The sequence below is a fragment of the Balaenoptera musculus genome, chromosome 1, assembly GCF_009873245.2.
Source record: "Balaenoptera musculus isolate JJ_BM4_2016_0621 chromosome 1, mBalMus1.pri.v3, whole genome shotgun sequence".
In the NCBI taxonomy this organism is placed as follows: domain Eukaryota; kingdom Metazoa; phylum Chordata; class Mammalia; order Artiodactyla; family Balaenopteridae; genus Balaenoptera; species Balaenoptera musculus.
The window spans coordinates 166274631-166299154 of NC_045785.1; the positions used below are offsets into that span (position 1 = coordinate 166274631).

General features: G+C 38.0%; 1 protein-coding gene across 2 annotated transcripts in view; it reads left to right on the forward strand.

The window, feature by feature from the left end:
- Window positions 1-1646: 1646 nt before the first annotated feature.
- The window catches only part of RAB3GAP2 (RAB3 GTPase activating non-catalytic protein subunit 2), a 91161-nt gene continuing 68283 nt past the window's right edge, over window positions 1647-24524 (forward strand). Inside the window, exons 1-2 of one of the 2 annotated variants that reach the window (XM_036870642.1) lie at window positions 1647-1902; window positions 20258-20319. In XM_036870642.1, coding sequence (XP_036726537.1) covers window positions 1788-1902; window positions 20258-20319 — 177 coding nt within the window. In that variant the 5' untranslated portion in view covers window positions 1647-1787. The remainder of the gene's footprint in view (window positions 1903-20257; window positions 20320-24524) is intronic. The other variant, XM_036870632.1, reaches the window with a different exon arrangement.

Below are 24524 nucleotides of genomic sequence, written 5' to 3' on the forward strand. Positions count from 1 at the left end.
ATGAAGTAGGAATCTGGGCACTAAATCACAGTTGTTATATTATTAGGACTGAGTGGGCACACAGATCTGACAGAAATGAATGCTCTGGACTTCATCTATTTGCCTTCAATTTATTTCCATCCCATTTTTCTGTCGTACAAAGTAGACGACCACTTTAGGTTTCCTTTGGAAAGCTTGTGAGTGTCTACATTTCTTTATGCTAACATTAAAATAATTCCTTTGCACAACAGAAATTAATCCATTGATCTAAGAAAGAAATGGAAAATTTTATTTGAGCCACATTTCAGTATTATAACCCGGGAAGAGCAACTCAGAAAGCTCTGAGAACTGTTCCGCCAGTTAGAAGTCCAGGCACAGTTATATAAGTGTTTTTTGAGACAGAGGACTGTACATCAAATGACATATTATTGACAGTTTACATAATCCAGATCTAAGTGCCATGTGACCCCTTACAAGATCAAGAAGGAATGTTATCTTTTTTGGTTTTTACTTTTTAGAAAAATCATTTAAATGGACTTAAAGAGTCTTCTCAGAGACACACAGATAAATTTCTTCGTTAAAAAAATGAGATAAGACACACTTTTTCAGGATGGCATTGTGACTACCTAATTGGACAATGTGTGGAAAAATACTCTAAAAAATATATAGTTCTTTGTAAAAGAAGCGGGTTGTTCTATTTACTTTATGTACACATTCCATTTATTCCTCCAGCAAATATTTATTGAGCTATGTGCCACGTCTTGTGCTATACACAGGATATAAAGGGCATGAAATGACATCCCAACCTTCAGGAGCTTATAATGAAGTCTGTTCCTGATCTTGGCAACCCTCCACCTCCACCCCAGCAAAACAAAGCAAACAAAAAACAACTAGGTGAGGTTCCCTGTTATGTTGTCACAGCACTTTGAACTTACTTCTTTCGTTCCTGGCATTATCACAATTTGAGTTAAATAGGTGAGTAAATAATTGCTTACTACCCGTGTCAGCCACTAGAATTTTGAGCTCCATGGAACAAGTATTTCATCTCTTTTGTTCTCTGCTTTATACTCAACGCCCTTGCATGACTGACATAGAAAAGAGGAGGAATGTATTTGTTGAATGGATGGGTGAACGAATGAATGAAAGGGAAAAATGCATGTCGAAAACATGAGTACAATACAGTACAACACGTACTATATTAGGCGTGCACAGGATGACAAGAGGATTTACAGGAGGAGCATTTAAAGCTAGGCTTGAGCGGGCTGATTTCCAGAAGGGAAATTAATCTTTTCAAATTCAGATACTTGCATGATACTGTCCCCCACTGGCCTGCCAGTAGCTTAACAGGGATTATTCTCGGAAATATCAAGATCATGCCAATAGTAGGACGTCAAGAAGCTTGGTTAAATGACTCAAAGGCCGGCGCGGACAACGTCCAATTAGATCATCTCTGGCTAACAGCCAGAATGAATAAAAGGGATCAATCCCGGGTGCAAGAGCAGAACTGTGACTAAAGCCGGCTCCCAGCCTCCGCTTCGACGTTAGACCCCCCGCTGGCCGCCGCTGGTCACGTGACCCGGGCCGCGGCAGCCTGGGCGCCTGGGCCGTCCCGCGCATGCGCAGTGCTCCGGGCGGCGGACTCGAGGGTGCTGACAGCTTCCGGTTTGGTTTCCCCGTCCCTGCGTGGCTAAAGCTCTTCAGGCTCCGCGGTGGCGGCTGTAGCAGCGGCGGGGTGGCGGGGTGGCGGGGTGGCGGGGGGCAGGGCGTGGTGAGGTAAGGTGAATGCCCGAACAGGGTTCCCCGGAGCCATGGCCTGCTCCATTGTCCAGTTCTGCACCTTCCAGGACCTCCAGGCCGCCCGGGACTTCCTCTTCCCTCGTCTGCGGGAGGAGACCCCCAGCTGCACCGTGAGGAGGGATCCCAGTAAGTGCCCCCGCCTCGCCGCTCCCTTCCCCGCCTCCGCGCGCGGGACCTGCTCGGCGGCGTCGGGCCTCCCACCCCCTCCGCCCCTTCTACCCCGCGGCTCCTAGTTGCCCCCGCGCCGCCTCTCTTCTCTCTACGCGGATCCCTTGCCCTCCTCGTCCTGAAGCCGCCTCCGCCCGTCCTGGCTGCGTCGTTGCTGTCTTCCTCTCGCCTAAGCCACTCCGCCCTCTGGCCAAACACTGCGTCTTGCTTCATCTGGTCTCTGCCTATCCCACTTCCCCACCCCCAACTAGTTGTCTCTCCTCCATCTCCCCTCCCTCCACCCCGGGGTCCCCTGTTACACTCTGCCTGCTCCGCGGTCGCATCCTCCTCCCCATTCCTTGCCAGCTGTCAGCGCTCTAGCCTCGTTTTGCCTCAACCCCTACGCTCCTGTATGCCTGGGACCGTGGCCTTCTGCTGCCTCCCCTTCCGATAGAGTTTATCATCGCGCACACTCTCCCTTCTTCCATCCCCTTTCCTCCCATTCACATTTAGAGAATAAGTGATTGACAAGTGAGGGACTCCTAAGGTGGCGGGTAGGCGGCTCTCAACTAAGAAAAATAACCTGTCAGGGAGTGAGAATCCGCACCAGGAACTAAAGTTACAGTAGCGTGGCCATGAAAAGTTAATCTGCTTTATTGAGATGAGAAACCGTCCGCCTGTTTTTATCATCAAGCAGTGTGACTTGCCCACGTAGTATAAAATCCCAAGTCTGGTTTATTGGCTACTGCATAGTTCCTCAGAATTTCCTACATTTCTCCTATGGAAACGGTGTGTTTTTTTTGTGTTTGATTTCTTCATATTTCCACTCTGCTACAAAGCCATATGTCCAAAGCACATTTGGCTTTGTAGTATAGTGCTTTTACTTTGTGCTATACTGGAATGGTGATGAAAGGCCCACTAAATAAACTCCTTCCCTTTTTTAAAATTTAGAAGATATCAAATCAAACCTACTTATGAATATTTACTCTGTGCCAGTCAGTAGTGCTGCAAATCAAATAAGGTTGGTGGTCTCTGCCATCTAAGAGCTTATAATTTGCTGGGACAAATAAATTAACCCCTTGTTAATTTCTATATATCTCAATACAGCGTGATTGAGATATATATATATATATATATATTTATATGGCACTAGGGGATACTTCGTTGAATTGGAGGTACTTAGGCCTACCTTTGAAGTAGTAGTTAGATGAATAAGGGAGAGGTAATAGCATATGCAGAGGAAGGGAGGCCTGAAATGGCATTATTTAGAGAGCTAAGAAAGGCTGAATGGCTGAAGAGGAGAATATGAGGGAAAGGGTTGGGGGGGGTGAGCTGTAAAGGTAATAAGGAGCTTGATCACGAGCCTTCTGAAAGGAGTGGGATGCATCTGAAAGACATTAAGCAGAGGAATGACGTGGTCAGATTTGTACTTAATGTAATCAACAAAGTTTTTGAATACCTGTTTTGTGCTTTGACAGCAGTGTGGAGGAGAGATAGGCAGCAGGGAAATTGGTTGGGAGGCTATTCCAATAATCCATGCAAAAGTGATGCAAGCTTGAACTAAAGTAGCTTCAGCAGGACTTGAGAGCAGGAGGTAGATTAGAAAGATATTAAGGAGGTAGAATCTACAGGACCTAATGAAGATCTGGTGCTAGGGGTTGTAGCTGGTGAGGGAGAGGGAGTTGAGGACGCCTTTGGCTTTTGGCTCGGGCAAGGGTTTCTAATGAAGGGGAATGAAGGAAATAGGTTTTGGACCTTTTTCATCTTAAATGTTTGCAGTTTGTCCAGTTTTAAATGTATGCAGTGAGTCCAGTAGAACAGGTCTAAAACTTAGTAAGTATCCCTGGGCCAGAGGCATTAATTTGGGAGTTACTAGCAAAACGTGTCAGTCAGTCTCAAGGGTTATGAATATAGTGAAATGAATGCAGGACTGAAGATGTAACCATAGAGGAGCACTGAAGTTTAAGAGTCAAATAGAGATTAATGGGAAGAAGACTGAGAAAGAGTAACAGAAAGAGAAGAAACCCAGGTGAGAGTAATGCCCCAGAATTGAGAGAGGATTTGATGAAGGGAAGAGTGGTCCGCAGTTTCAAATGCAGCAGAGGTCAGCTAGGATAAGAATGGAAAAGGGCTCATTGGCTTTGGGAAGGTGGAGGTGACTGGGACCTTAGGACAGCTTCAGTGGAAGGGTTGGGGGCAGAAAGCATATTTACCAGATATTGAGGAGTTAAAAAGTGAAGTTGCCTATTTCAAGGAGCCAGGTTGTGAAGGATGGTGAACACAGGACTGTAGACAGGGGATGTAGAGCATGGACACATTTTCTCTATCCCATTCCCACTCGCCTGGTCCAGGCCACCATCTTCTCTCACCTGGGCAATGGCACTAGTCTTCTTTTAACAGGTCTTCCTGCTTCTACTTTTGGTTTCTTTTCTTTCTTTCTTTTCTATATATAATAGTTTGCATCTACTAATCTCTAACTCCCAGTCCTTTCCTTCCCCACTGCCCCCCATGGCAACCACAAGTCTGTTCTCTATATCTGTAAGTCTGTTTCTGTTTTGTAGATATGTTCATTTGTGTCATATTTTAGATTCCACATATAAGTGATGTCATGTGGTATTTGTCCTTCTCTTTCTGACTTACTTCACTTAATATGATAATTTCTAGGCCCATCCATGTTGCTGCAAATGGCATTATTTCATTCTTTTTAATGGCTGAGTAATATTCCATTGTATATATAAATATATACCACATCTTCTTTATCCATTCATCTGTCAGTGGACATTTAGATTGTTTCCATGTCTTGACTATTGTAGGTAGTGCTGCTATGAACATAGGGGTGCACGTATCTTTTCAAATTATAGTTTTGTCTGGGTAAATGCCCAGGAGTGGGATTGCTGGATCATATGGCAACTCTATGTTTAGTTTTTTGAGGAACTTCCATACTGTTTTCCGTAGTGGCTGCCCCAATTTACATTCCCACCAACAGTGTAGGAGGGTTTCTTTTTCTCCACACCCTCTCCAGCATTTAGTATTTGTAGACTTTTTAATGGTTTCTTGTAATTTGTAGATGTTTTAATGGTTTCTTATAGTTAGTTACCAAAAGCAGTCAGAGTGAACTTTTAAAGACATAATTTAATCATAACAGTCCTCTCTCTGTAACCCTCTTTGTCTTTCAGTTGCACTTAATATAAAATCCGAAGTTCTCAAATGGCTTACAAGGCCCTTGAGGCCCTGCTTCCTGCCACTTCTTGCACCTCATACTCTTCTCCCCTCATTTCTTACGCTTCAAACACACTTTTTGGTTGTTAAACCAGTCAAGCCCATTCGTGCCTGAGGCCTTTGCCCTTGCTCTTATCCCTGCGTTGGATATTCTGTGCAGATCCTTGCGTGCTCGGTGCATCTTGTTCAAGTCTCAACATCTCAGGGAGGCCTTTTCTGACCATCTAATCTAAAACAGTCACCCCTACTCCCTTGTTCTCATTTGTTACTCGAAATCATTTCATCTTGTTTATTTTTCATCACCAAGTCTATACTGTCCAGTATGGTAGTCTCTAGCCAGAACTAGCTGTTGAAATGTGGCAAGCGCTACTGAGGAACTGAATTTTTAGTTTTAGTTAATTTTAATTAATTTAAATTTAAATAGTCAGATATGGCTAGTGGCTACCACATTGTATGGCACATTTATAAATGCTAAAAGTTAGGCACCAACAGATTGAATACTTGTCCAAGGTCACACAATGAAGGGTAGCCTTAGGCTATGAACTTGATACAGGCATTTGGGAACATAGTCATGCCCCAAACATCTAGGTTAATTTATAATATGCCTATGGGTTTGCAAATATGATTTAATTTATTACCCTTTTAAATAAAATCATAGCATATGTATGTTGGTATTATTGTGGCTACCAGCAATTCAAGCAGAAAAAAAATGGAGAAAGAACCTCTTAACCGGTGAGCCCCTTTGCCAAATCTGTATTTTACAGTTAGAATGGTGCTTTAATTCAGAAATGAAAATCAGAAAAATAGCTTGTCCTATTGTAGATGGTTTACTTGGAATTCTTGAAATGACTAGGACTACAGATTTCAGTAATCACTCCAGGCCATCTTTTACAAAACATCAGGCTTTGTAAAGAGCTCATCATTAAGAAAACCTGAACCTAAACTTTTGTGAGGGTGAAAATTTAGAGTAAAAATGAAGTTATGGTGGTGTTTGGCTTTGCTTTTCTTCACTTTATTAGTGTTGTAAATGATTACTTTATTGGGAAGTAGAAATCATGAGATCATTTTATTTAGCTTATATAGTTTTAATTTCTTTAATTTCTTCTTCTTTAATTTTAATTTCTTATACCCGTTCATCTCTAGAGGGTATGTAAAACCAAAAAAAAAAAAAGAAAACTCAATCACTTGTCATGATTTGTCCTAGGCAACTGATAATTTTGAAGACTTATCTATTAGTTTAATAATTTTTTAATTTTAATGTGGATAGCTGCCATTGACATAGACCTAGTACCTGGGCACCCAGGTCTCAGTACTACTCTTCTATATTTGAATTGTCAGAGAATAACAGTATGACTTTACGTTACTTTGTATCATCAATTGTAAAATGAGACTGTCTTCTATTGCTTTAAAAGAGGTCTTGAACCCTACTATTTCCCAGTGTTTACATTAGTGATAAATATTTATAATTGGTTCTACTCAATCTAGTGCTATCTATTTAGACATAAAATTTGGTCTCATACTTTGAAATTTTGGAGATGGGCAATAGTATGGGTCCCCACCTGGCCTACAGTGACATAATTTCCAGGGAGATTGGATTTCTATACCAGAGCCATCTGATATTTATAATTGAGTTAGGCAAAAGAAAGGAGAGAAGGAAGGAAGGAAAGAAAGAAAGACATGTACAGAGAGGGAGAATCAAAATATTTGGAGGTAATTTAGGTATCATAATATTGTGGCTCTATTAGTTTACCTAATAGTAAAATAATTTTCTGTTGCCATACTAATGAGGTAGAGCAGCTTTCCCTCTTGCCTCTTTTATCAGAAAGATAGAAGAAGATAAAGCATACAGAGAATTACCTTGGAGTCATCAATTAAAGTCACGTTTTTGTCCAATCACTGAGAAAAGTATGCTTTTTAGGATAACCTAAAATCATGGAATCACTTTGGGATATTATAAATGGTGTAAAGTACCCACTTTTTTATACTGAGTGAAAATGCTTTCTTTTGTTTGTGACCATAGTGGCGAGAGAAAAGTAATCTGAAAGTAGAATATTTATAGGAATTTCAGAAAATTTATAGAGGTATTGGATTTCATTAGCTATTTAAAATTGGAAGAGGATCTTAGAGATAAATTTTTGTCAGTGACAAAACTGACACATGAACAGTCTAATTCCTTTATTCAGCTAATATTTATTGAGCACCTACTGTGTACAAAATAGTCTTAAAGGTAAATAAAATGGGTCCCTCTCCTAAAGGAGCGTTCAGCCAGTAAACGAATGTTAGAGGTGTTATGCTATAATTTGACACGTGATAGTTGGAGAATGAAGGAGTGTTAGTTCACGCTGTTTAGGGGACTCAGGAAAGTCTTCACAGAGGAACTGTTATTTTCACCATGTCTTAATAGTTTAATAGAGGTCCATCAGGTGGAGAGAAAATGGTCAGGCAAGGGATGTGAAACAGCATGGGGTTCAGAAAGATGCAGACAGTAAATTCTGGTGGAAGAGTGGGATATGGTGGGATTAAGCTGCAGAGATTGGCAGAGGAGTTTAGATTTTATGCAATAGCAAGGAAGTAAGAATACCTTGGGGATTACAGGGAAATTTGCTAAAGTTTACTTGGGAACAGATAGTTTTAAGTAGGTCAGCTTCCAGATGCACCTATATAAGTGCCTGCTTTCCCACCCTACCTTCTCCTGTTTACTAAACAAAGGCTCACCTCTCACACATTTTAAATATTATTATAGTAAGTTGCTCCCAAGGCATTTAAGAAAACCTCCCCTTTAAGGCACCGTAAACTCCCCCATCCATCTTAACAAGAGACTTCCAAATAATTTTTGCTATTTATGTTTAATAATTATTTGTCAACATTTGTGATAATGTATGTTGTTTTTCTCAGTTATCTGCTTCTAATAATAATTGCAATAAGTCAAGTAAGAAAACTTTTAATACTTAGAGCCTTTGATCCCAAGAAAACTGCTTTTTCTCAGTTCTTATCTGTTTTTGCAGAGAAATTTTTGGACTGATGATACATATCTGTATTACATTAGAATAGCATTCTGTGGAGGAAGTGAATGGAAATAAGAATTCAGGGAGAAAAAAGGACTTATAAAATTACTCTTAGAGAAGATAATCATATTTTTTAAATGGGTGTTTGTGGGTAGTATTTCCCAGTAGTATTTAGAATCCACTGAATAAATTTAAAAGGATGATATAAATCTATATTGAAACATCCATGTTTAATATATCAGAAATTACATTTTTTGTGCAAGGGATACATATTATTGAAAAACTCTTTTGGGGTGTGTATAATCAAAAAGTTTGAAGACATTCTATAAGGCTGTCCTTCCCAATCTTTTTTTTTTTTTTTTTTCATCATAGCATGCATAAAAATGAGACCTAGGCCCTGAATAGTGAAAACAATTTTGAAGAAGGAGGGAAAAGTTGGAGTACTTCTACTTCCTAATTTCAAAACATATTGCAAAGCTACAGTAATCAAAAGTGTGTGGTACTGGCATAAAGACAGACAAATAGGATAATGGAATAGAGAGCTCAGAAATAAGCCCTTGTGTATATGATCAGATGATTTTTGACAAGGTGTCAAGACCACTCAATGGGGAAAGGACAGTCTCTTCAACAAATGGTGTTGGGAAAACTGCATATCCAAATACAAAAGAATGAATTTGGACCATTATCTTATACCACATTCAAAAATTAACAAAAAATGGATTAAAGACCTAAATATAAGACCTAAAACTATAAAACTGTTAGAAGAAAACATAGGGGGAAAACTTCATGACATTGGACTTGGCAGTGAGTTTTTGGATATAACACCAAAAGCACAGGCAACAAAAGCAAAAATAGACAAATGGGACTATATCAAACTTTAAGACTTTTGTGAATCAAAGGCTGCAATCAACGAAGTGAAAAGGCAGCCTACAGAATGGAAGAAAATATTTGCAAATCATATATCTGATAAAAGATTAGTATCCACAATATATCAATACAAAGAACTCCTACAGCCCAACAACAGTAAATAACTCAAGTAAAAACCAAGCAAAAGACTGGAATAGACATTTTTCCAAAGATGTTATAGAAGTGGCCAGTAAGCATATGAAAAGATACTCAATATCACTAATCATGAGAATCACCAGCTTGGCTACTATTAAACAAAAACAAAACAAAACACACAAACAAAAACAACAGAAAATAACAAGTGTTGGCAAGGATATGGAGAAATTGGAACTCTGTACACTGTTGGTAGGATTGTAAAATGGTACAACTGCTATGGAAAACATGGAGTTTCCTCCAAAAATAAAAAAATAGAATTACTATATGAGCAATCCCATTTATGGGTATATATCCAAAAGAATTGAAAATAGTGTCTAGAAGAGATATTTGCACACCCATGCTCATAGAGGGACATTCATAAAAGAAAAAGAGTAGAAGCAACCCAAATGCCCATCGATGGATGAATGGAATGGGGTATATACATACAACGGAAAATTATTCAGCCATTAAAAAGAAGGAAATCATATCACATGCTACAACACGAATGACCTTGAGGATGTCATGCTATGTGAAATATTCGCCAGTCAAAAAAGATAAATGCATGGTTCCATTTATATGAGTTATCTAAAGTAGTTAAATTCACGGAAACAGGAAGTAGAATGGTGGTTACTAGGAACTAGGGAGAGGGAGGAAAGGGGTCTTGTTTAATGGGTTTTACAGTCTCAGATTTGCAAGATGGAAAAGTTCTAGAGATCTGTTTTATAACAGTGTGAATATACTTAACATTACTGAACTGTACACTTAAAAATGGTTACGATGATAATTTTTATGTTATGTGTTTTTAACATAATAAAAATATATAAATTAGTATGGTAGTAAAGAAATGGGTCATAAAATGTAAAACAAAGTTGTTCATGGTGGGAGGTGACCTGCTAGAGGTTCCAGTAGTCCCTACTTGGCTGTCCTGAGAGCTGAGAGGATCAATATCTTGGCTCACCTGTAACCCATTTGCAGTTTACTGGGAATCTCTGCTGTAGGCAGAGGGTAACCATTGGTGGTTTTAAGCAAAAGTATAGCATTTCAAGATTTGAGTTGCAGAGAAATGGATTTGGGGGTCTCTGAAAAAGGTTGGGTAGTTCAAAGCTAGAGGTAGGTGACCATTTGGGAGATGTTCATACAAGTCCAGATCAAGGCCTTCAGAAGTAAAGACAGGACTAAGGCATTAGCAGTGGTGATGGAGTTTGAAACTTGCTAGCTATAGCAGTGGCAACCTATGCAAAGAATTTGAGCTGAGAAACAGGATAACCAGGTTAATATTTTAAACACCTTCCTTTGTCAGCAAAGAAGAGAATGAATGGGAATGGTGGGTGAAAGTGGAAATAGAATGACCAGTTGGGTGGCCTTTGCAGTATCTCCCAAAAGGGGAGATAATCTTTTCCTTAGCTTGGTATTCTTCAGATGTTATTTAATGGTCTACACAGTGACAATCCTGGAACTATAAGACAGCAAGTATTTTTGAGTGACTACTATGCTAATATCATTTGGGACTTTTGAGACCTTAAATGAACTTTCCTCATGAGAGGGAATCCTTGAAACTCTACGGTGTCTGCCATGCCATATTCCTCCTTTGAAAAGAAGACCAGAAACAGTCCCTTGAACACAGATCACTTTTCTTTGTATCATGTGAGCATAAGCCTCACATATAAATTCCTCAGAAGAGAGAATCTCAGGTCAGGAGAGAGATAATTACCCATGATCACGTTGCCTCTTTTTATTTTTTTTAAGTATATAAAATCGGACATATAAGCTACCTTCTGGCTACTCACATCCCACCTTCCAAATGTTAAAACTTTAGTATTATGCTGTCCAGTATAGTAGCCACTAGCCATATGTGGCTATTTAAATTTAAGTGTAAATTAATAGAAATTAAATAAAAATTCAGTTCCTCAGTCGTACTAGTTACATTTCAGTGGCCACATATACCTACCTAGTGGCTACCTAATTGGACAGCACAGATAAAGAACACCTCCATCATTACAGGAGGTTCTATTATAAAGTGCTACCTTAGTGAGAATCTTCCAGACTTTCCGCTGAGACAATAACACACACATACTGCTTGGGTATTTTATTTATCTATTTTAAATTTTATATCATGGACTCATTCTTGTAAAATGTATATTCTGGAGCTTTTTTGGTTTACTTAGTTTAATGTCAACATCTTTTCAAGCTGTATATATAACTCTATAGCATTTTTTCCTAATGTCTGTACAGTATTCCAATGAAGACTCTACCAGGTTTTAGTTAACCATTCCCCTATCAATGAACATTTAGATTATTTCCAGTATTTTTGCTATAAGAAAATGCTCCAGTAAGCATCCTTATATATGCTTTTACCCATGATGCTAATATTTCTGTATGTAAATTTCTGGAATTGGAATTGCTGAATAATAGAAATTCACATTTTAATTGTTGATCATAGTTGCCAAGTTACTCTCAAAATTGGTCAGGTTCATTCCTATCCATGGTAAACAGAAGTGCCCATTTACACACTTACTTGTCATCTTTCTGTGTTATCAGTTTTTTTGACTTTTGCTCTTCTGATAAATGAAATGTGGTTCTTGTGTGATACTAAGATAATTATCAGACTTTATCTGTATTTTTTTTTAAAGCAGCAAGTAATAGCAAAATTGAGCCTGTATTGCAAGAATTTAGCTTAAATATAAGGCAAGTTTTCTCACAGGGACAATAATTGAATATTAGACTGTTCTAATAGAGGAAGGAAGGAAGGAAGGAAGATACTGAATTGGTTTTAGAATATGCAGAAATTAGCTTTGGTGAGCTGTGTTTATGTACCTTCATCCTCATTTACATTCCCTCACATTATTTTATGCTGCTTTGGATATAATAAATCAATAACACATAATTATGAAGTGGTAGGAAAGAATTATGTAAGTTCTATCTAATATACATAATATATTATTGCCCTTAGTGACTTCCTTTGAAAAATAAAATGAGTAGAAATAAGAATAGGGCATATTAAATTTCTTCAAGTCTACAGATTTGTTTTGTTTTGTTTTGTTGTTGCTTTTGTCAAGATAGGTCTAAAAGATTTCTTAGGTTTTTGAGCAAAGGAAGCATGCTTAGTTTTTAAACTTTAGAGCAGGAGGATACACTATTTCTGCTTAAAAATATTTTCAGTTCTGTCCTTTTGTGAATTGATTATCAGAACATTCTTCTTCTTCTGTGATACAGGAGGCCACTTATTTGACAACAGGAGTCATTAGAATTCCAGAACTGGAAGGGACCTTATAGACCTAGTCCGATTTAATCATGGTGTTTTGAAAGAAACTCCTACTTATTGAAAATGGGATGGCCTCGTCATTTTAGATTGCTGCATATTTTTATGTGCTGAAAGGAATATGCTAATTTGAAATTTATATTTCCATTTCCTTAGAAATAGAAAAAGATTAATAATTCTGAGGCATAGGAAATTAAGCAGCTTCTCTGTTCTTTAGTCTTTTTTTTGGCTTTGTATTGCTATGTGATGCTTTCTGTGCCTTGGCCAAGAAGAGCCAACTAAAATTTGTTGCGCCCCTTGAATTATTTACAAGTCATAGGTTCTAGAGGTTCATGCTCTTTATAGAAACAAGTACATTATCTCTGTTTTTTTCTTGTCTTAGAAGAACGGAAATGAATTTGCTTCAGCGCTACTAAGATCTTTTCTTAGACCATGGAGATTAAGTTTTCCTTTTCCTAACGTTTAAGGATTTCAGTTTCTCATTTACTTTTTGATCTTGACATACTCATATTGGAAAAAGTAAATACTGTCAAATTAATTGCCCACTTCTAGAATTCAGTTTCCTTTCTAGCTTCAGGTTCTTGTTAAATGAAAAACCAGTACTCAGTTTATGAGGACAGACTGTTCAGAAGCAAATCAGAATAATGTATATTTTAAATTAAATAGACCTATGGAAAGCAGAAGTTGAATTTCTCATTTAAGCTTTTGTTGGCAGAATAATTCATTCGTTGGAAATGTCCCTAAAAAAGACATCTGTAATTTTTTGATGATTGAATTACAGTGTTTCCTCTATAGTTTGAAGGTTTCAATGACTATAATTTGTCAAGTGAGAAACTGAACAGTTTTTTAATACTAGTATAATCTACTCTCCTCAGGGAAAAAATTCTCTCCAGAGGGAGTTGTAGTTCCATCTTACGAATATATTTTAAAGTCATTGGTTTTATTCACTCAGGCAAAACATTTAACTTGATAAGGGTAAGAACAAGAGTTTATGTTTATGTTACCAATTATTCTAGACAGTTCAAAATAGTCCTCTTCAGTGATAGGTATAAAAAAAAGTTAAGGATTGAAAAGTCAAGTTACTAATCAATGAAGAGGTAGTTGCTTTTTGTTACTGTTACTTGTAACTTCATCTTGCTTGTTTTTATTTCTCTCTATATCATGTAAGTTGGTTGGAGATCAGCTTAGGAATTTTATTTATATAGAGAGCAAGTATGATTCAAGCTGTGGTATGAAATAAGAGTGAAAGGTAATTTCAGCAGATGAGGTCGACTAACAAAATAATCTAAACTGGCAAACTTCTTGAAAGACTTAAATTGAATCCTCAGTGCAATCCTTGATTATCTGTGAATTTTAAGGAAAAATGGTTAAGAATGTGAAAAGAATAGAGTTTAAAGGAAACTCACCCCTCAAGAATGGTTTGCTCCCCACTCCCCCCCAAAAAAAGTTACAGATTCAAAACTAAGCAGAGCTGTCTCTTGGACTTGGAAATGCCTTTTTTTTTCAGTAAGTTGAACAGGAAATGAGGTGGGAAAGCCCAGTTAAAACATGAACCTTTGAAATATTTTGCTTATAGCTGATGCTGTCCTGATGTAATGTAGTCGTAAAATGACTGCTTTAGGAGCAAACATCTGGCACATGGTCATAGCACTAAAGTAACAAGACTAGGGAAGCAGTCTCATGATCTATTTTTAGATGTCTCCAGTAGGCAATATTTGCTATTTTTAGCTGTTTTTAGTTATAACCTGTTTTATTCACTATTGGCAAAAAGAATATTTGCATAATAGAATACAGACAGAATTCAAGAATGACGTGCGTGTTCTTTTCTCTCTCTCTCTTTTTTTTTTTTTTTTCCTTTAAAATGGTATGGTAATTTATCTGGGGACTCAGTGTTCTTTGTAATTATTTTTTTCTAGCCTACCAAAAAATTAGGTTGAAAGTCATACTTAATTGAATGAATGTGTTGGTTTTCCTTTATTGATGCAGGATCTTTTTAAAGTAATGACACAGTGTTGTTTTGAAATGTTGAAATATACATTGTATATGTGTGTGTGTTTATAAAATAAAAAGATCCGTTAATCCATATCAGGCCGACTATTTTGAACTGTATTTCTAGAGGATCTTTTTTTACATAGTCAAATTCTGCCACTTAGACTTGAATTCAAACAAAAATACTCTATTTTTCCTATTCTTAATCAAAACTAAAGCTAAGAATTGTGTTTTAATTTTTTTCTTACTATCTAAAATTGAATGGAATGGAGAATTATCAAAATATATATATTTATAATTTTATATAGAAAGCTTATTTGAAAGATGGTTTTGATCTGGGATATAAAGTCTGAGTATATACAATTTATAAAACATAAAGTGTTTTTGTATTTCTCTGGAAATGTAAAAGGTTTAGAATCAACATTTGATTTGGTTACTGTATTTAAATATATTAATTTAAATCTTGATGCTTTGATCCCTACAAAGGGATATATGGGGAAGCATTTGGGTGAGAACGTCATTTTATTTATATTCTAAATGGATATAAATATTTACTTCGTACTTATAGTGTCCTTGAAGATACTTATATATGTGTGTGTGTAAGAGTTTACACGCACACACAATATACGTATTCCCTGTCCTCCAAGGCTTAATGGTTAATTGTATAGACAAGATGTACATTTATGATAAACAAGTTAACAATGCAATAAATGACCCAACGCAGTTTATAATTAAGTTCTGAAAGAAAAATATAATCAAATGCTATGGTTTCACAAGATGATTGGTGGGTTCGAGAAAACGTCATGAAGAATTAATCCGAGTCCTGAAGGAGAAGTTGGCTTTGGAGAGGTGGAGACAAATGGGAATGCATTTTAGTTGACAAATATGGGCTAGGCAAAGGCAGAGAGTAAGAATGAGGAATGGGGATGCTGTATTTGGAGAGTAATCATTTTAACAGCCATTAAGGATGTAAATGTGGCAAGCACTGTTCTTGTAACTGTATCAGTAGATATAGTTGTTAACTCCATTTTGCTAAAGAGGAAGCTGAGAGGAAAGAGATTAAATCGCCCAAGGACATATGACTCTTCAGGGGTAAAGCTGGGTATCAAACCAGGCAACCTGATACCAGAGACCTAATAGTTGTTCTAGACTTGTGCTGTCTCAGACTGTAACCAAGAGCCACATGTGCAGTGGAGCACTCGAAACACGTCTGGTCCAAATTGAGATGTGCTCTAAGTGTAAAATACGTGTCAGATCTTGAAGTCTTAGGACCAAAAAAAAAAACAATGTAAAATATCTCATGAATAACTTATTATTGATTACATACTGAAATAATATTTTGGCTATATCATATTAGATAAAATGTATTATTAAAATTAATTTCACCTGTTTCTACTTTTAAACTATGGCTACTAGTCAGTTTAAAATGGCATGTGTGGCTTGCATTATATTTTTATTGGATACTGCTGCTAAAGACTGCCCGCCAGTGAGTGAAGAGTCTAACTGAAGTGAAAGAATAGAAACAAGGGTGAGGGCAGGCAAAGGAAAAAAGGAGATTTCCGATCAGATTATTAGATTGGCATTGAAATTTATCCTTGAAGCTAGTGTTCCTCAGAGCGTGATCCGTGGACAGTCTGCCTCACGTTTTCAGGATGGGGTCAACCCTGAAACTTCAGTCATCCCTAATTCATTATTTTAGTCTCTTCCTTGCAGAGATTTTAAGGCTACCTAGAGAGGGGAATCTGCAGAAGAGACTGTAACTCTGGTTTTACAAAGGCAATGAACATGGATGCCATTTTCTTAATATTCTGATCAGTGTCGCTGAATTGGACTTCAGCAAAATAAAGGATACAGGCAGTTGATGACAGTGTCATTTAAAGAATTGCTTTCTGGAGATTGGATGGTTGCTACTTATTTATTTAATATATGGAGGGGAAAAAAACGCTTAAAATTACCCCATAACTTATAGCCTAGCCTTTGACTGAAGTGATTGCCACTTGGCTCATTAGGTGAACTGGGTAAATGCCAATGCCTATGTGATTTGGTGATTTGTGGGGTCTTTGGAATGTTTACATTGGACCCTGACCACCCTAAAGAAGTTGTATGTCCATACGCTATAGTACATTTTGTTAAACTGACTTACCTCTTAAGTCATACCAGAGCTTGGCACTTTCAAATTACCTTGGCCGATAGGAGATTTTGATCTATTTATTCTAAGTGACAATCATAATTGGATAACAAAAAGTAAATTAGTTTTATTTCTTCATGAGTACATAGAAATTTATAGATCTTAAGGTTTTACAGTAAATGTTCCGTATTGACATTAAACAGTGCATAGTTCTCAAATGATAGACACGTTGCTGTGATCATCCACAACCTTGATCAATGATCAGTTAAAATACACTGATGATGATGTGGATTGAAGAATACCATCCCTCATAGAACTGAATAAAATTCAGGACTGCCTGAATAAAATTCTGTACATGAACGGCAACTTTATTAGACATTCAGCAGCTATTTTTTCAGTATAAACTTCTTTTATTTTTAAAAGAATGTGCTTGATCTGCTTGCATATTTTGAGGGCATAAGAAATAACCTTGGTAAAGTGCTGAGATTCTGACACTTTTTAACAGTCGACAATAATAGCTGTCAAATAGCAGCCTGCAAAACAGTATCAAATGATTTTCAGCATAAGTCAGGAGGCTGCAAAATTTATAGCACTGGCACTGAGTAGAAATAGGCACAAGGGTAGTACCAAATTTGCAGATATTTCCGTTTTTGTTTTTTTTAATGTTTCCCATTTTTAAGTTGACTAGAATTTGGAATGCATTTTCTTACGGGATTATAAATAGAATTCTAGACCAGCCTTCAGAAACATCTGTAACCTATCTGAGTCAGTTCTGTTTCACCTTCCTTTAACCTCCGTTTGTACTATGACCTCTTTGGGAAATGTATTCCTGTGATAGCGGGAGATGCCTGATTAAATTTTCTTTCTGTCTTGTTAATAGAAATTCCCCAGTCAGAGGCATTGAGAAATGGGTAAACTGTCATGAACACAAGTATTTTGTAAAAAGAAGGTATTTCTCAAGGTCTTTCTCTTCCTGGATTGTTTTGAATTGCGCGGTAAGGAGATAACTGGGTCTCTGCAGGGGCAGGAAATCCAAATTCCTGCTGTCTTCTCTTGATCCTATGAGTCATTTGTGAATTGAGTCAGGTACTTTTTATACCAATATGGAAGAGAAATAACACATTTTTCATAGTTTTCTTTTGTACAGCATTCAACAAGGTTATGTGCACAAACTAAGCTCTTTGAAGGCTAATTTGCTTTTGTATCTCCAGCACTTAATTAGCACAGGGCCCAACACAGAAGAGATGCTGTGCTGTGTTGAATGAATGAATGAATGAATGAATAAATAAATGAGTAGCTGACCTTTATGAAGTACTATAAATTCTGCATGGTCTCCCAAAGATTTGTGGTAATTTGATAAATATTTTAATAGCAATTTTAACATTGAATTGTGGACTTTAGAGTGATAAGCTTTACTAGGTCTTTGCTTCTCTTACGAGAGACAGAGCATTTTCTAGACGTGTATAAATGGGATGGCCTAGTAGCCATCAGCCCACAATAAGACAGTTGTTTTTGGTGCAGTGGAAAAATTAGCAGAATAAAGAGATTGCCTAACGGAATTAGATTGCCGAAGAGCAAACTGTAACTTTCCAAGTTACAAAAAAAATTTACAGGTCTGAATATCAAGGGAATACTTCCCTTTTAAAATAATAAATATCTTGCTTTTGATCTTATTTGCAAGCCCCACTGTTTCCTAATCTCATCCTTTATAAGCCGTAGGAGTAAGTATAGCAGAATACTTGCTAGCATGGGCTTTGGAATTCAGGCAGACCTGAGTTCAAACCCCATTCCGACACTTAATCCTCTGTCATCTTGGTAGAGTTAAGTAAACGAGGTAATCTGTATTTCTCATTGTAAAAAGGGGGTGATAAAGGATCCTTGTCATGCTTATGTGGATTAGTGTCTATAAAGCATTTAAGCGTATAGAAATGCTGAGTAATGTTAGTTGTTATGTGATAACCCCTATCTGAAAATGGCATTTTTTGCCTCTGCCTTTGAAAAGTTCCTAGCCACTTTTTAAAGACTTACTTGAAGATGACTCCTCACTATATTTTTTCATCTCTCTCACTACCTCATCTGAGTTCCCATAGTAGTCGATTACAGCACTCACCATGGCTGTTACATGTTTGTTTCTCTCCTACACTAGATCACAAATTCTTTAAAGAAAAGGAGTTCATATGTTTGTATTTCTCTGTGTTTCTCCTACAGGGTTTGGCACATGGTATTTCACAGAACATTTGTTAAATTGTTTAATTGATGTGTATAGGGAAATCTTCTGTAAGTTGTAAAGTGTTAATCAAATGATTAGTACTATTTTAGGACTTAATACATGCCTAGCAGTGTGCTTGGCACATTAGAAAGTAGTTATTTGGTGTTTAAGTGCCAAAGATGGGAATATTACCACAAAGCTAATTGAGCAATGATTCCAAGTACCAGACTGTAACATTTTTTATCATCTAATATGTAATTGACTTCAGCAGCTTTTGAAACCTCGTAGGTAAGTGGACGTTCTATTTGCTTCCTTCCTGCTGTCAGCATCCTAGATAACAGGTTCAGTCCCATCTTTTAAGTTGATTCTTCCCCCAGAATTTTGAAGCTGATTGGTTTAAGTACAGTATTTTATTTATATTTTGTAGTATTTTGATAGCTAAATACTGATGACTAGCATTGAGAACTTATCATGTGTCAGGCGCTGAGGACTTTAGTGTGCTGCCTGGTTTAAACGCTCGCAGCAACCCCACTAGGTACTGTCATTTTCCACGATGTTATGGTAAGAGAACTAAAACTTATAGATACAGGGTAACTTGCTCCAGGTCACAGAGCTGGTAAGTGCTGGATCCAGGTTGTGAACCTAGGTAATCTTGATTCTGGGGCCTAAACTTATAATTAGGCAACTGCCTGCTCTTTTCACGTTTTGGGGGAACTTTTTTTTTTTTTAATTTAATTTGAGGTGATACATATAAAGTATACTGTTTGTTTCAGAGTAGTTCCTTTAAAAATTATAGTTTTATTCCTTCTTTTCTGATATGATGTGAGATAAATTCAAAGATAATTATATAAAAATGAGTAACACGAGCATTGTAAGGGATCATACTATCCAAACCAATTTTGGGATTTTTAATTCCCTGTTGCAATGTTGGTTGAACATCTTATTTTACTCCAAGAGGGTGTTCTCACATATAAGACATCACAGAGTATCAGGAAAAGGTGGTGAATAGTAGACCTATCTGGTTTCAAAATTCAGTTTTCTTTATCTTTGATACCTTGTCTTATTAAAACACTTTTAAAGATATCTGTGTGGAATTTTAGGTGTGTTTTTGGTCACTGTGCATACTTTACTTGTCTGATGTCTTAAGTAACAAATATTTGTCATTTTAAGATTCTTTTAAAATCACATTTGCAGTTTGATTTAAATGTAAATAAACTTGATGTCCAGTATCTTAAGGTCCAAATAACCTGCACACTTTTACATAGATCTGGAAATTCAGGTCAAATGTTTCCCGGTTATTATTACATAGAGCAAAATCCTGATCTAGTATAGTTTACCATTGTTTTCTTCCTTAATATGAACATTATATTTATATAATATTTATTATATATCAGGGGTTGATTCTATTATGTTTAGAGGAAATGTTTTTAAAATATTTTAAGCTCTATATTTCATGTAAGCACTTTTCATCTTTTTCAAAATAGGTAAATCAAACTGGGAAGATGATGGTTGGGGAGCATGGGAAGAAACAGAGCCCCAAGAACCTGTAAGTCTTAGTAAACATGTGCATGCTTTTTGATAACGGCATTTTCCTTTTGTAATGATGGTGACGTATTTCAGTGTTAGGTTAACATTTTAAAATCTTTGTCAAGAACATTTTTGTGCTTACTTAATAGTACTTAAGTAGATGCCTGTTCTTAAGGATTTGATGACTTTATAGCTAAGTGGGCTAAATGGAGAATAGTTGTTTTAGGATTCTTTCCCCTTCATTAGTTATTCTTTTAGACTCTTGCACTTATTTATTCAACATAGATTTGTTAAGTGCCCACCGTATTCTAGTTGCTGGGAGTATAGCAGTGAGGAAGGTAGACGAAGTCCCTGTATATGGTAGTGTATTTTCACCTATAAGTAATAGAAAATCTAACCTAAACTGGCTTAAATAACAAGGGCATTCATTAGCTCGCATAAAAGGAAGTCAGAGATAGTATGTACTCCCCGTTAGGTTGATCAGGCAATTCAACTATGTCATCAAGGACTCAGGTTCTTTCCTTCTGTCTACTCTGCATATACCATGTTGACTTTATCCTAAAGCTTGTTCCTCTCACAGGTTTGGTGGGGCAACATGTGTCTTTATTCCTGACCAGAGGGAGAAAAAGGCCGGGGCTTTTCGTGACTCTTTTCCTTGCCTTTTATCTCCTTGGCTCAGATTGGGCCAAAAACTCATTTCTGAACTAGCCACTAGCAAGATATATGAGATTTTCATCAGTGAATCACATCATTTCCTGGAGCTGGAGGATAAAAGGGTCAGCTTCTCCTGAGGCTTGCGGCTGCACAGGGGAGGAGTTGACACCTGAACAAAGTCAGGGTTTTTTATTAAGAAAGAAGAATGAACCTATATACTGGATGGGTCTTAGCATCCCTGTGCCCAGAAGCTTACACTCTAATGGGGAGAGATTTTTAAAAAAAAATTTTTTTAAGATAGATAAAAAGTATCAAATGGTGGTAATAGTTACACAGAGAATTCAAATGGTGATGTGATAGCAAGTGGTCATGTGACTGCTGTAGATTGAGTGGTCTGGGAAGGCTTTTTGGAGGATGTGACATTTAGGCTGAGGTTTGAAAGATGACAGGCAGTCAATGAGGTGCAGGTCTGGTGAAGAGCATCTCAGGCCAGGGCAACAGCTCATGGAAACGCCCTATGGCAGGATGGGCTTGGAGTTTGAAGCAATGCAGAGAAGGCCAGTGTGGCTTGGCAGGATGGAGATGGCTACAAGATGGGGTTAGAGAAGCAAGAAGCCCTGATGGAAGGCTTGGCAAATTTGGAGTTTATTCTGAATGCAATAGGAAACCACACCGATCTGATTTCTCATTGTTAAAGTTCATCTTGGCTGCTATTTGGAATAGATTGAAGCAGGGAGCAAAAGTGGAAGCAGGGGAGACCAATTACGAGGCTGTTAGAGTAGTTCAGTTGAGAAATGATGGTGGCTTGCATTAAGGTGGTATTAGTGAAAATGAGCAATTGGTAGATTCAGGATAAGTTTGAGAGATAATGCTAAGACTTTCCTATGAACTGGTTGTGAGGGATGAGGGGGAAAAGAAGAAGCTAGAACTGACTTCTTTGATCTGGGGTATGGTGTGGAGTAGATTAAACAATAAGACATTGATACTCCCTAAAGCTGAGTAATAGGTACCATTCTTTTTGTCAATCTTTGAAAATATCCATAATAAAAAGTCTTTTAACACACCTCCCAGATACTTGGCTTGAGCTACTGGATGGACGGTGTGTCGTTTATTGAGTTGGGGAAGACAGATCTGGAGGAGAAATGAAAGAGTGTCATGTCATGAGCGGCAGAGTGTACTAAGTTCCTGTAGAGTTACAGCAAAGCCCCAAGGGGAGATGAAGGACAGGAGACCATTTCAGAAGACCTCAAGGAGGATTGGGATGTATTGAATAGGGTGTAATGCAGCTCAGGGACCTTGGTTGTCCCATCACCTCAGCAAACAAACACCTTGTCTCTTCCTGCTCTAGTCCCGTGTCAATATGGAGACTCGCTTATACTCTGTGTCTGCTTTTTCTAAGACTGACTGGCTTCTGCTTACTCGTGATTTAGACTTTCACAGCTTCTACTTCTGTCTTTTGTTTGTGGTTGTCTTAGATTCTTTCTTGTTTTTGTATCACCCTCAGAGCTCATGTGAGGATTTTACTGAATCTGTTCACCACCTTCCAGTGTAGGATATTTGGGAGCAGGGGACTTAGATTTATACCAGGTCACTGCACGGGACATCGGCCAACCTGGTAGTGTCGCCCTCTGGTCAGGCATCCATCAGCAGTCAGTGTGAGCTGTGGCAGGAATGGGGAGGTGCCGAGGGTGTTGGATGGGAGGGATAAGTATTGAAAGGGTTGGAGCCTCTGCGGGATTCCATGTGAGTAAACCTCTCAGGAGGGCATGTGCTTTGAGAATTTCTCAGAAAGGGGATAGTGTAAGTGGCAGCAACCTCGCAGTTACTTTTAGTATTTGTTTTCTGGACTCATATAGCTAAGTGACTATTGTGAGTAGTAGAACGAACTCCCAAGTAAGTTGGAGGTTTTCTGGAATAAACCTCACAGACGTTACACATGCCTTCGTCATCTCAGAGGAGCCTCCGCTGGGACAGTTGTTATTAAATATATAAAATAGTGCTGGTGCCGAGTTATGGTACTTATTTACAAGCCCAGAGGCCCTCATTTTACACAGTCCATTGGTACATAGTTGGTTCTATCTGGAATGGATTTTTACTTGTGAATGACGCAGTTGGGGATTTGTGTGTGAGGCTAGTTTTCCTTACAAATATCTGCTACCTCTCCCCTGCAAATATTAAGGGGGTGGGTTTACTGATAGCATGTCACAGAGCTGCTTTTTGGCTTAACTAACAGTGTGCCTTCCCTAAGCTCACGGTCCCTCATGGCGTATAACCCAACACAGGAGAAAATGATTGCTGCTGCAAGCTGGGGTCGGAGAAGCAGGCAGGCCTGGTGTAGAGCTTTGTGAATTTGAAGTTTAGTCTACATGTGATCAGAAACTGCACTATCTGATTTCTGGTTTTTAAAGCTCACCTTGGCTGCTTTGTGGAATAGGTAGCCTCTCATACTCATAAAGGTCATGGGTTGGTTTATTTTACAGTATTTCATTTTGATGTTCCACTGTTTCAGCTGATTCTGGGTGACGTGGGCAATGATAGCCTAGTTAGAATGTGTTAAGTGTTATCAGGCCTCCTTTAAATCTGACCTGTAAAGTATGTTGTCTTCTCTTTATTGGCAAGGAGATCCTAAATCTAGGGATGACATATCTTAACTGTTTCAGTTAAAAGCTGAAGTATGCTTCTACTCATTCTGAAAACACATGAAATTACTTACATGTGGAGTATTTTTTCATTCGGATAAAATTTGAATATTTACAAGTGGCCCTCAGGGATGAGGGAGGCTTGTTGTTCTGTTTGTCTTGATAGATTTGCTCACACTGTGGACTTGGCAAATGCAGCAAGTGAAACAGTATTGTTAGGCCTCGTTGACAACAATTTTGGGTGTAGCAATCATTCCTAACTGTTTGAACCCTTTACCCTGTCACAGTCTTTTGTACATGGTGAGGGTATTTGGCAGACAACAAAAGTGGGCCAGGACATTGAGGTAAAGAAGTTATTCAGATGTTAAAGTCATCCTGCAGTGCTTAAGAGAGCTTCTTTGAATTTGGGTCTTGTCCTCAAAACAAGACAACATCTTTGCCAAGGGAGCCTATTTGGTGGGTGAGAACATAAATGGCACTGTGGCCAGGGAAAAGGATATGACCTCTGCCTTACACTGCAGCATCATCCAGAACTTTCCATGTATAGGATCATTATGAAGTTTTGCTGGGAAACATGTTTTATACCAGGCCTATTAGAAATTTTACTAAGCTGAGGCAAAAGATTTCTGTTATTTCTACTACCGGCTATGGTGATGAACAAGTCCAAAGGCACAGCCAGCTCCAGAGGCATGGCAAGAATCAGAGTTAACTTTTGGCGGATGTGTGAAACGCAGAAGTACATGCTCTAGTCAAGGTTAATAGGTGTAGCCACCTAGTCAGCATGGAGAGGGAACTTCGACTCTCGCCTGTCATGCACAGACAGCAGACTCAAAACCTGCCTTCCCTCAGAGCCCACCTGGCAGGCCTTGTCCACGTTAAAGACGAGAGAGACCAGGACTGGGAAAAGTGGACTGTCTTAAGGTCACTTTAC